The 13,785-nt window shown below is 34.5% G+C and overlaps 3 protein-coding genes across 8 annotated transcripts in view; 2 read left to right on the forward strand and 1 right to left on the reverse strand.

Annotated features, from left to right (window-relative positions):
• Positions 1-13,785, forward strand: part of lyrm7 (LYR motif containing 7) — a 434,641-nt gene that overhangs the window by 152,346 nt on the left and 268,510 nt on the right. The window lies entirely within an intron of this gene.
• plppr1 (phospholipid phosphatase related 1) overlaps positions 1-13,785 on the reverse strand; it is a 373,854-nt gene that overhangs the window by 140,353 nt on the left and 219,716 nt on the right. The gene's annotated exons all lie outside the window — the stretch shown is intronic.
• Positions 12,005-13,785, forward strand: part of palm2akap2 (PALM2 and AKAP2 fusion) — a 219,445-nt gene continuing 217,664 nt past the window's right edge. For all 5 annotated transcript variants that reach the window (XM_068223712.2, XM_068223713.2, XM_068223715.2 and 2 more), the window contains exon 1: positions 12,005-12,195. In XM_068223712.2, coding sequence (XP_068079813.1) covers positions 12,086-12,195 — 110 coding nt within the window. In that variant the 5' untranslated portion in view covers positions 12,005-12,085. The remainder of the gene's footprint in view (positions 12,196-13,785) is intronic.

The following is a 13,785-nucleotide window of genomic DNA, read 5'->3' on the forward strand; positions in this document are numbered from 1 at the left end:
GCTTTTATGATCGATACTTTTAGTAATTTGGAGTTTTAAATCTCGCAATTCTGACTTGATTTCTTGGGATTCTGGTTTACACCTCACAATTCTGGTTTCTTCTCTCCCAATTCTGAATTATATTTCACAACGTTTACATCTTATTTCTGCATTTACATCTCCAAAATCTGATTTATCGGTAACATTTTGTCATTCACTGTATATCTCTCAATTCAAGTTTACATTTAGAAATCCTGGTTCTGGAAAACTGTGACATTATTTCTGGATTTGCTAATTTTATAGGCTGTCTTACAATTCTGCACACCTCCATCACCTAAATTACATTGCATTATGGGACGCAAACCTTTCTACATTGTTTCAACTGTATACCCACATCATCTTAAAAATGTAGAAGGTCACATGAGAATTTCATCCATTCAGATAGATCACATACTGCATACTATATCCAGCAGAAAGAGTAGTATGTCATTGGAGCGTTTGCAATCAGTCTGTGAGTCTAAAGGAATGCAGTGTAAAGCAATGCTCAAACACACACACACACACACACATACACACAAATGCCTTTATTTAATGGCAATTCCTCTAGCGCATTTTCCCATCTTTGTCACCATGGCAACCCAATCTAGCGGGCCGACATTCCCATCTCCAGGGGCTTGGCCTTGTTCTCCAGTTCACATGCAACACAGCTGTTTCATCCCTCAACAAAGCAATTAACACACAGGGTCAAAACGAATTCTCTCCTCCAAATATCAGCTCTCGCTCTGTCTGAGGGAATGCATTGCTCTCTGTCGTAAACACAGACCCTCCGGCGACCTGCCTCCATTGGAAGCTTGGTGACACGGTCGGTCTGCGGGGGTTACGCTGCAAAGGAGATTAAGGACATTAGGAATATGATCAAATGATCACATTAGGTTTGGAGACAGAGGGACTCGGTGCTTGCTTTTTACACATCTGTTTTACAATTTGTGACAAATGTCTTCACGGTATAGGAAATCAATAGCTAATCTCCTGTATAACGTTGATAATGAAGTTATTTTTCCAATCAAGCGCCACTCATCATTTTTCACGCCGTAATGACTTCCTTTTCCGGGCCAACTCACTCATTCACTTTCCTTCAGCTTATTCCCTTCTTTATCAGGGGTTGATGCAGCCGAATTACTCTGGCACATGTGTCTGTCTATATAATAATAAACATTCTTTTAAAAATAACTAAATATATTAAATAAATCCTACAGGGGGTATTCTAAGAATCCCCTTAAGAATCTAATTCGCATAGAGCGCAGATCTCTGTGCGGATCACGCGTCTCAGCAAACGCACTTCCCTTTTATATAATTTCATCGGTCGTAATTCATATAATAGAAAGTCTTAAAGAACGCAAACAGTTCAGCAGCACTAATGCCGAGTTCAGACTGCATGATTTTCAAAGTAGTCGTGTCACAGATGTTTTCACACTGCATGACTATCTGGGCTAGCGTTTCGTCGCTGCTTTGTTTACACTGCAAGATGGATCGGTGACAGGGGCTTTCACATTGCATGACTTTACTATAGGGAGAATCGCCGACAACTTCGTCCAAACTACGTCTCACAGCCAAAAACACGTAGTATATCTTTTGTTATTAACTACATAATGAGAAAAAAGCCTTTAATGGGGTAGAACATGTACATATTTGCTCACCTGGGTTTAAAGGGAATTAGCCATTTCTCCTTAAAGTTGATAATAAACTTATTTCTTTCTGTATGACACAAACAGACACGGTTGCTCCTGTGTCCTGTCAAACCTCCACTAGTTTTTCCTCCATTTTGTGGGTCCAAATAAACCGAAAATGAGCGCTTTTAAATTCTCCCCCAGCCTCCCGCTGGCCTGCAGCAGGCATACACACACACACACACAAGTGAAAGCTGCTCTCTCATTGGCTGATGTTATTTTCAGTCAAACATCAATTCACACGGCATGAGTTGAATCGCCGACAGCTCCAGATATTCAGCACGCCAAATATCTCGCAGGCATCGGCGACTCATCGGCGATTCTCTCAGATCGCGTCTTTGATAGTTCATACTGTGTGATTGTCACTCACGTGCACGAGCAGCGATTTGCTTGTGATTTCAGGCATTTGTCGGCGATTTCTCAAAACCTGTCGGCGAGCCGAAATCGGGGCTAAAATCACGCAGTCTGAACTAGGCATAAGGTGGATGATCGGGAGATGTACTGGGCCCGCTTAAACATTATAAAATTCTTCTCACGGAAATAGCAAATTTTAAGTTGGGGACTGTCACTTTAAATTCAAATGAGATTGTGTCTTTTCAAAAGAGGGCGGAGCTACAAATGCCTACGCTTAAGCTAAGGAGCAGACTAATGCTCTATAGATTAATTGTATCAGCTGAATTAGATATAGTGTATGTGTGTGAATGAGTGTGAATGGATGTTTCCCAGTACTGGATGCAGCTGGAAGGGCATCCGCTGCATGTAAAATATATGCTGAATAGGTTGTCGGTTCATTCTGCTGTGGAGAACCCAGATGAATAAAGGGACTAAGCCGAAACAAAATGAATTAATTAATTTTTACCATTAGAAGCTGACTATATTCACACACTGTTACCACACAACTGTTTAAACTCATTATAAAATTGATATTTTGCATAAAAGGCCTACTTTAAAGCTTAGTCTGATGAAGCCTTGTAACGTAATGTGATTCATTTACTAAAGAAAGCCTACCTATTCTGTAGATCCATTCATTACTTTCAAATACAGAAACTCTTCTTTTGTATACCATTTAATATAGTAGTCACACCTAATGGACCATAGTTTGACGATTGTATGAGCTTTGAGCATCTTGTTTTGAACACGATGAACCGTAATAATGAACAGTAAAACGTTTGTCGGACTCGGAGGGTCAGCGAATTATATGGTATGAATTATTCAGCTAGACGTTCATTCATATTTAATCACACCAATAACAGAAATAAAAATAAAGGTCAGTAAAGGTGGCATTCATTCCAGGGCTGTGAAGAGATTGCTCGGTTTATGTGCGCAAACACAATCAAAACAATAAAATAAGAGTCTGAGGAGAATTATTCAGCGTGAGGAATTGATTGCATGCACTGCTTGGCTTCTTTTTATTTTTATTTTTGTGTGCGTGCATGCATGCGCTTAGAATGATTACGGCCTGCTGGACTGTAAAGCTGGAGAGAAACAAACTCGACAGTTGGTCAGAGAGATGCGTCACATGTCTGAGATCACACACATTCTGGCTGTTTTTATAGGCTCTGCATCTTCTCGGGTGCATAATTAGACCTATGTAACTGTTTTAACACATGCGTAAATAAATAAATACATATTTATAAAGACAATACAGACATTACAGATCTAAAGAGATTTAAAGTATACATAGCTTAAATTTAGACATCATATATATATACACACACACACACATATATGTGTGTGTGTGTGTGTGTGTGTGTGTGTGTGTGTGTGTGTGTGTGTGTGTGTGTGTGTGTGTGTGTGTGTGTGTGGATCCACTAAAATATGTAAGAAAAATTATTATTACAATCCACAGTTGCAATGTCTGTAATTTGTATATAAGTGCTGCCCTCTGCTGTTGCATTGCTGAGCTTACAAGTAAAATAGGGATGTGTAGGTATGAACTATATTTCTGTAGTTATGCTTCTTTATATTCTTGATTTTCACATATTGGGAAGACGCTATACCTATATATATTATGATGTTATAGCTATTAATGAAATCCGAACACAAGGTTGATACCCAAAATTAAAAGCCTTAAAAATATATCATATACAATGCCAAATACATAGAATTGAAATGTTGAAATACATAACATTTTGTTGAAATAAAAAAATAAATAAATAAATAAATAAATACTTATACGAGTGTGATATTGCATTTTCACAACAGTTCTATGGTATAACCGTGTATTTGAAAAAGAAAATCAAACACGGAGAGTCTCAAAACCCTTTTTAAGAGGATTTATACATGTTTATGATATTATGAAACCTCAAATCAGAAAAAATTGGGACAGTATGGAAAATCCAGAAAACAACTACTTTGTCAAGTAACACAATACGTAGTTGCATCCACAAATGCCAGTTAAAACTGTACTGCCAAAAGGAAGCCCTATGTTAACAGTGTCCTGAAGCATTTGTGACAAAATGTAACAACGAAGACCCTGTACTGCTGCCCATCTTAAGACTTGTTTGCAGGAAGAATGGGACAAAATTACACCTGAAACACTCTTCTGTTCCTTAAGGCCTTTTAAGTGTTGTGAAAAGTGGTAAACTGTTCCAACTTTTTTTGAATGTTTTTGTGTGTTTAAAAGCGAAAATTGGAATATGTGTCAAAAGTTTCAGCTCACACCTACTATATCATCCGAGATTACAGATATAAGAAAGCTATATTTATACTGTACACTTACTGTAATATTTCTGGCATCACAACTGTTACATATTACAATGTACTTATATTTATATTACAATGTACTTATATTTATATTACGATGTACTTATATTTATATTACAATGTACTTATATTTATATTACAATGTACTTATATTTATAATACGATGTACTTATATTTATATTACAATGTACTTATATTTATATTACAATGTACTTATATTTATATTACAATGTACTTATATTTATATTACAATGTACTTATATTTATATTACAATGTACTTATATTTATGTTACAATGTACTTATTCTTTATTACAATAGTCCAAAGATAGACCAAATGTGTAGTCATTTATTCCTGTCTAATTATGGTTTTAAACTATTTATTTTTCTTTATTGATTTAGAACTAACATCTAGAACAGAAGTAGATACAATTTTTACTACCTTTCCATTTTTCCCCAAGCCATTTTTATGAGTTTGCCTTTTTTAAAATGCTTCTTTTGAACAACAATTCATAAGAACAATCTGACGTTCAATCTGTTCTTTCTTTAATGGAAGGGTGGCAATAATTTGTCCATGTCTGTAATTGTTTATGACATAATAAAATGTTTAGTATGGTGCAATTTGTTTTTTACAATACTTAAGCATCTATAACCTTTTTTTTTCTTAAGCATTATGAACTCTAGAGGCCCTTTCATACACCCGGCGCAATAAGACATAGGACGTATTTCCTTGATGTGTTGCTATTTTCAGACCAACGCAAACCTAATTTACTCGTTTTCTGACACGTTGTTTACATAGCAAATCCATTTGCGGCACTTTGAGGACTCATGGGTGTTTTGTTTTAGAAAAGAGGTGTGTTAAGGCGCATTGTTGGTACATTGCTATATTAAGGAACTAAAATAGACTTCGCAATAGACTAGCAAAATATTTTACTATAAAATCTAATATAAAATCGTACTCTTTTATTTCACTTGCTAAAATATTTTAAACATTATTATTTTCTACATGAATATGAAAACCAATGCCTTCATGCCTTCTTCATCATAAACTTTTTTAGTCTATTCATGACAATTTACGTTTGTATAATTCATTCATTTTCTTGTCTTGCCTTTATTAATCCGGGGTCGCCACAGCGGAATGAACCGCCAACTTATCCAGCACATTTTTATGCAGCGGATGCCCTTCCAGCCGCAACCCATCTCTGGGGATCAGAGGCACCCGGAGGAAACCCACGCGAACGCAGGGAGAACATGCAAACTCCACACAGAAACGCCATTTAGTGATTATATCATTAAATGTGCAGGGGGGCCTTACAATATTTTCCAGAAAAAAAGGGGGTCTCAGGCAAAAAAAAAAAAAAAGGTTGGGAACAACTGATCTAAAACATCTTATTTGTGTTCTGAAGATTGAAACAGCATGAAGTAAACACAGATGTTTTTCTTATTGTTTGTTTTAAATAGCAAACGTGGTTTTAGCTTTAGTAGTCTGTACAAACTCTGTCCCAAATGACCTTAAATAGTTGACTGATGAGGTGACAGTGCAAACGGTGGCAACTGAAAGCCCCTTCACGGACAAATACCAGAAAGAGCGTCAACAAAGCGAACATTGTACGAGTGTGTGATTTCTGCGGCTCCGTCACGTACATAAATGGCCTTGTCCTTTACGCCCACTTCTACGCTTTTTAATGCTGTTCAGGATTCTTTGTCTGAGTGTTTTTGTACTGTGATGTGTAGTAAATATGAGGGACAGATCCAGCTAAAAGGACTTAAAATCTGCTAATACTGTACACAAACCCTATTTAATGAATGGTAGAGGGTACAGCAGATGCTCATGGTTCAACAGAGCAGACCTGAAATCAGTGCTGCGCCTCTTGCTGGGCACACTTTTGACCGTCAGGCGTCGCAGGAATGCAGAGGATCGAGTAACCAAACAACAGATGCTAGTTTATGCTGCAGATCTGAAGAAAGTGAGTAGATTGGTGACTGCTTTATTCATCTCACTGTGGTTAGATCTTTAATTATAATTATTATAACAATGATTTTATTATTGATTTTTTAAACTTCTGCTTCACTTGATTGCGTTGTTTTCTTTGTTTTCGGTTCGAATCATATGTACAGTTCAAGTTATTAGTTATTATTCTTGTTCTTTTTTAAATATTTCCAAAATGATGTTCAACAGAGCAAGGAAATTTTCACAGTATGTCTGATAATATTTTTCCTTCTGGAGAAAGTCTTATTTGTTTTATTTCGGCTAGAATAAAAGCAGTTTTAATTTTTTTAAGAACCATTTTAAGGTCAAAATTATTAGCCCCTTTAAGCTATTTATTTTTTTAATAGTCTACAGAAAAAAACACTGTTATACAATAACTTGCCTAATTACCCTAACTAACCTAGTTAACCTAATTAACATATTTAAGCCTTTAAATGTCACTTTAATCTGTATAGAAGTGCCTTAAAAATATCTAGTAAAATATTATTTACTGTCATCATGACAAAGATAAAAGAAACCAGTTATTAGAGATTAGTTAATAAAACTTTTATGTTTAAAAATTTGTTGAGAAAATCTGCTCTCCGTTAAACAGAAATTGGAGAAAAAAAATAAACAGGGGGGCTAATAATTCTGCCTTCAACTGTATGTCAAGTACGCAATATCACATAAATCATGAATGCTGCTTTTAACAGTCCAAATGTATCCTATTGTGATACTTAAGTTAAAATTGGGTTATTTTAGAAACCATATTGCATGCTTTTGCGGTTTAAAATATATAGTTTCATTTAAGAGTATTCTTATGTTATGTTCAGCAATTTTCCATGCTAATTAGAATAATTAGTTTTAAAAACATAAACAAATAAAGTTCTGTAATCATTCACTCATCACATGTTGTTTTAAACCCATATTATTATTTTTATAATATTTTTAACCCATATCTATATAATTATTTATAGTTAAAGACTAATTATTTTTTCAGGATATCAACTACCAACTGATGCTAACAGCATACACATGAAATAACGTTGTCCAAATATCAAGTCATGTAAATTTGTGTGATACATACAGTATATGATAGAAAGTGCATTTTGTTCATTTACTTTTTCATGTTTTTATTTACTTTTTATTAAGCCATAACCTGCTTATCCATGACGTTTCACAATGCATTAACCTGCACCGAAGAGTTGAAGCAGTTTACTTTTTAAAGGCTAGAGGGCGTAGTATCACATAGGTTACTTAGAAAGAAAATGAAAACATTATTTACTCGTGAAGGAGCCTAAATAATTCCATACAACATGTTTAAAAAATATTTTTGTATCAGCCTGTCTAATTTTAAAATAAGTAAAATCTAGAACATAGAACCACTTTCATTGATGTGTGTAACAATTTCTGTATATTGTACACTCTCAGATATAGAGGTAGACGAGCTGTCACTGGTGTATTACCTTTTCAAAAGGTCCATATTAAAACCTCAAGAGTACATATTAGTAACTAAATAGTACAATAGTGTTCCTCTTAAAATTTGTAGGTACTAATATATACTTTTGAGGTACCATTATGGACCCTTTAAGTACAAATGTGCTCCTTTTGAAAAGGTATCACCCCAGTGACAGCTCGTGCACCGTTATTTCTAATATGGTCAACTTGCCAAGTTACTTTATCAAATTACCATCACTCTAGTGAAGGTGCTTAATATTAATGTATCTAAATAATTTACATGATCTAAATCTGATATTGAAAATTTAATGGCATGTATGATTCATTTGTAAATATATGCATTTTCCAGATTGTTCTGCAAATACAAACATCATATAAAGTCAGCATGAAACGAAAATTGTCGCTAATTGTCCAGTCAGGGCCATTTATTAGGGAAAAGGCCCAAAAACTATGCAGTTTTTTAAGAATTTAGAAGCCTCTAATATGTGTGTGTTAATAGAAAAAAAAAAAAAAAAAAAAATATATATATATATATATATATATATATATATATATATATATATATATATATATATATATATATATATATATTTATATTTTTTTTACATTTTTAAATCTTATTTTTCTACAACATTTTATTTAAAAAAAAATAAATAAAATATATATATATATATATATATATATATATATATATATATATATATATATATATAACTTTTATTTTTTTAAATAAAATGATAATATAAAAGTAAATAAAATAAAATAAAAAATTTTTATTTTACAAATTGCAAATTTACAATTTTTTTATTTACAAATTGCTGTAATTTGTCATTACTTATTTAGTACATAAAATAACAGTTAAGCTGTTAATTTACAGATATTGTTTTTAATTTTTATGGATTTTTGAATATAATTTAAAATAACAGAAAAAATACAGTATAAATAATACTGTAATTTCCCTGTATAAAAAACACAAATGTCAGTAATTTGTCTTTAATGATAAATTACCTAAAATGAAAGTCAAACTGTGAATTTAGAGAGATTGTTTGTCATTTTACTAAGTTCTACATATAATTTTAAATGACAAAAAAAATTACTGTAAAAGATTTAGGGATATTTTCTGTAAATTTAGTTTTTTTTTTTTTTTTACAGTGTGTGTATATATATATATATATATATATATATATATATATATATATATATATATATATATATATATATATATATATATATATATATATATATATAACTTGTATTTATTTATTTATTTTAAATGCTGTAGAAAAAATAAGATAATAGTAGAACCAGGCAAAATAAATGTTTTGCCAATTAATGAAGGTTTAAAATAAGCATTTTCAATAGACACTTAGTTTTAAAGAAAATGTCAGACAGGTGACCTTCAAAAAATTTTTGGAGGAGGTGAGCCCCAAACTTGAAAAAGCATGAGAACCTGGTGTAGGTGATTATATGTTGCTATGATGCCAAATAAGACTAAGAGATGTGCAGCTAAAGTAACATTCCAGCCAGATTGATAACTAAAGGTGCAAACTTGACATAATCACAAACATCCAAGTGTGTGACATTCAGGCATGCAGAAAGTCTCTTAACACGTCAGCAGCATTTGACCTTATCTCAGGGAACATTTTAAAGGTAAAGCATCACTTCAATCAAAATGACAATGAAATGATTCACTAATTGTGTGTGCAATAACTGTACTCTCCTGAGGGTGGATCTGTAATTTTGCATTTTAAAAGTGTTTTATTTATTTAAATATCTTAAAACAACTAGAACATTCATTCATTCATTTTCTTTTCGACTTAGTCCCTTTATTAATCTGGGGTCGCCACAGCGGAATGAACCGCCAACATATCAAGCATATGTTTTATGCAGCGGATGCCCTTCCAGCTGCAACCCATAACTTGGAAACATCCATACGCAATCATTCACACATATACACTACAGACAATTTAGCCTACCCAATTCACCTATTATCTCTTTGGACTTGTGGGGGAAACTGGAGCACCCGGAGGAAACCCATGCGAACTCGAGGAGAACATGCAAACTCCACACATAAATGCCAACTGACCAAGCCGGGGCTCAAACCAGCGATCTTCTTCTTGTTAGGCGATTGTGCTATAGTTGCAATCTAAACAACTACACTCTCACCTTGAAAAGGGCCTTAAAAGTATATTTTGTTGCCCAACATCTGCAATATTTGTCAAACTGTAGAGAGTTTATTGATCTGCTGTCACTCTATGTGGGCGGAGTAAGAGTGAAGAGGCTGTACGAGTGCTGATATTACAGAATATTACACAGCTATCAGCCAATCAGATCTGGGATCAGACCATTCGGTGTGACGTTGATAAGAAAATTAAGCCCCGCCCAATTGTTGTGCGTGCAAACCCCCAGCCCCACCCACATACACAGTAGCAGGAAAAAGAGGTAAACAAACACTGTAGCATATCCCGGTTGAATCAAGCCATGAAGACGCTGTGCTCGTCTGGATATTGTTGGAAGTGTGAGGGGAAAGTTAATGTTATTTTATCTACCCAAAGATGAAACGGTGAAGAGTCTGTGGTTGAGGTTTATTTTTGCAAAAATACCTCAGCATTATAGCCCCAGCATTGTGCTGTGTTCGCTGGAATGTACACACTTACAACGGGGGATTCGTTGGCCTTTGTTAAAGGACAGCTCAGAAAAGACTATTGATGTGTGGGACTTTGTAAGAGCTCGACAGGAACTTTATCAGTGCTCAGTTCATGGAGCAGTTTCTTTCTCCATTTCACAAGTGTAAGTACGTGCGTTAAAAATGCTTACCTCCGTGTTTTCTCTAGCTTCCAAATGATGTATTTAATTGTGTTTTGTTACTTGTAACCGCTTGTAGTGTATCTGGTTAACTCTTTATATTCTCATATTGCGTTTAATGCCACGTTTAAATCCATACATTTGTGAGCTCGCGTTCCACTGCCGTTTGTCGTTGCTATATGGCCACCATCAGCTGTTCCTACACACGTGCAACGATCAATGTTCAAAATAGCTTAGCTTTTGCCACTGTGTGGATTAATACTGAATATGTGTCATAGTTAAGAATAGAGTAATATGCTGATGTTTAACTGCACTGCTTCAATGCACTCCTGCAATGGGCTCACACACATACAGTACCTGCAAAGTCCGGGAGACCAGGGGGGTAAGGAGCTCGGAACAACTCTTGAGAAGTAGGTACGGTGTACTGTGGTGTTAGTAACTACTATAAAGCATGTTTCAGGCCGCCGCTGCGATAGGATCCTATACCAATGTTGGCGGCCCAGGGGTTTCTCAGACCGTACCAAAATGCTGAGGAACGGGGGAGTGTAGGGGGTTGAAATTACAGGAGTTTTCCAGGAAAAACAGCAGTGTTGACAGGTATGCTCACACATACACTCTGCACTTCAATATTGTTGATAAGCCGTGGTGGCCATTTCACTCTGTCTCGTGCTGAACGCTGTCAACCAATCGCAACAGGTTATCATTGGTCCAATCAGCGCAGATTAGCTTCGCGCTAAGGAGGGGTTTGGAAACAAATTAATCACAGAATGATTCATATGGGAGTTGCTGGGATATTTATGCTAAAATAAATGCATATTATAAGACAATGAAAGTGTTTTTTGACCCTTTTTAACATATAATAGGGGCTCTTTAATAATGATTAAAAAACCATGCCATTAATCGAATCATCATATGTGCCAACATTTGTCTCTGATAATCCGGGAGACTGGGGAGAGTGTCGAAGCCACGAACTGAAGCGAGGGATGAAATTTCTGGAGTTTTCTGGGAGACAGAACAGAACGGGAAAGGGGTCTGAAATACGGGAGACTCCCGGGAAAAACTGGAGTGTTGGCGGGTATGCTAATCACAGAGAGAACAACTAAACATGCAATCATTAAATCTGACTCGGTGAAGCATAAAGTTTCTTTGAGTGTGATATATCCCATAATTAGCTTCAGCCTTTACTGCAGATTTGATGACATGCCTCTAATTGAGACTGCTGTAATATGACACTCTCAAATGAAAGTTCAAAGAGAAGCACATTCTGTACCAATAAAATCAGACGTTAAACAAATGTGACCCTCCCTCCTGTCTCTGCATCTCGCTCTCTTTCTCTCTCTCTCTCATCCTGCAGGCTAGACAGAGTGCGAGCAGGCATCCAGCATCCAGCATCCACCCGAAACCTCAGGAAAAGGTGGAGAAGGTCCCTCGTTCCCAAGGTGATGCTGGTGACAGCGGCGGAACGAAGACGAGGAAAGCCGGAGCGAGAGGAAAAGGGAGAAGACGCAGCCATGATGGGCACAGCTATCCTGAGGAAAGACCCGGCATATGAGTGAGTGCTTCCATTTCTCCTCGCCCTCCCTCTGTAGGGTTGGACATCACGCATGGGTTGCCATGGCAACGGCAGCAGGAGGAGGATGATGATGATGATGATGCTGCAGCTGCTTCTGTCTGCAGTCATGTGTGTGAGTGTGTGTGCGTAGATGTGTGCGAGCCAGCAGCTGACATGCGTGTATTGTGGCACAGTGTCATTTGCAATGGAATTTTACTGTATGAACGAACATGCATTAAGGAGGAGAAGATTGGGTTAATGCTGACTTTCTTCTGTCTTATGTTTTGGGGTGTTGGCCTGTTTTCCAGTAAGAATTGGATGAGCAATTAATGTCAGGTTAATGAAATACTACAGTCATTTATAGTGAATACTATAAATGTTTTTGGTATGAAGCATACTACACTGTAGTGAAGTGTATTATTCTATATATATTTAAGTATTTACAATTCTTTGGTAATGCATTGTACAACATACTGTAGTGTTCACTACACTGTAAAAAAAAAACCCCGTAATAAAAAAATTATATCTGGCAGCTGTGGTGCCGGAAAAAAAGTAAAATAACAGACATTAAATTACAGAAATTTACTGTAATATAACGGATATTAAAAGACAGAAATTTACTGTAAAATAACGAATATTAAGTGACAAAAATTTACTGTAAAATAACAGACTTTAAATGACAGAAATTTACTGTAAAATAACGGATACTAAATGATAGAAATTTACTGTAAAATAACGGATATTAAATGACAGGAATTTACTTTAAAATAACGAATATTAAGTGACAAAAATTTACTGTAAAATAACAGACTTTAAATGACAGAAATTTACTGTAAAATAACGGATATTAAATTACAGAAATTTACTGTAAAATAACGAATATCAAGTGACAGAAATTTACTGTAAAATAACAGACTTTAAATTACAGAAATTTAATGTAAAATAACGAATATTAAGTAACAGAAATTTACTGTGAAATAACAGACTTTAAATGACAGAAATTTACTGTAAAATAACGGATATTAAATTACAGAAATTTACTGTAAAATAACGAATATCAAGTGACAGAAATTTACTATAAAATAACAGACATTAAATTGCAGAAATTTACTGTAAAATAACGAATATTAAGTAACAGAAATTTACTGTAAAATAACATACTTTAAATGACAGAAATTTACTGTAAAATAAAGGATATTAAATTACAGAAATTTACTGTAAAATAAAGGATATTAAATTACAGAAATTTACTGTAAAATAAAGGATATTAAATTACAGAAATTTACTGTAAAATAACGGATATTAAATGACAGAAATTTACTGTAAAATAACGGATATTAAGTGATAGAAATTTACTGTAAAATAACGAATATTAAGTGACAGAAATTTACTGTAAAATAACGGATATTAAATTACAGAAATTTACTGTAAAATAACGGATATTAAATGACAGAAATTTACTGTAAAATAACGGATATTAAATGATAGAAATTTGCTGTAAAATAACGGATATTAAATGACAGAAACTTGCTGTAAAATAACGGATATTAAATTACAAAAATTTACTGTAAAATAACAGATATTAAATTA

The sequence above is a fragment of the Danio rerio genome, chromosome 10 (genome assembly GCF_049306965.1).
Source record: "Danio rerio strain Tuebingen ecotype United States chromosome 10, GRCz12tu, whole genome shotgun sequence".
NCBI lineage: Eukaryota > Metazoa > Chordata > Actinopteri > Cypriniformes > Danionidae > Danio > Danio rerio.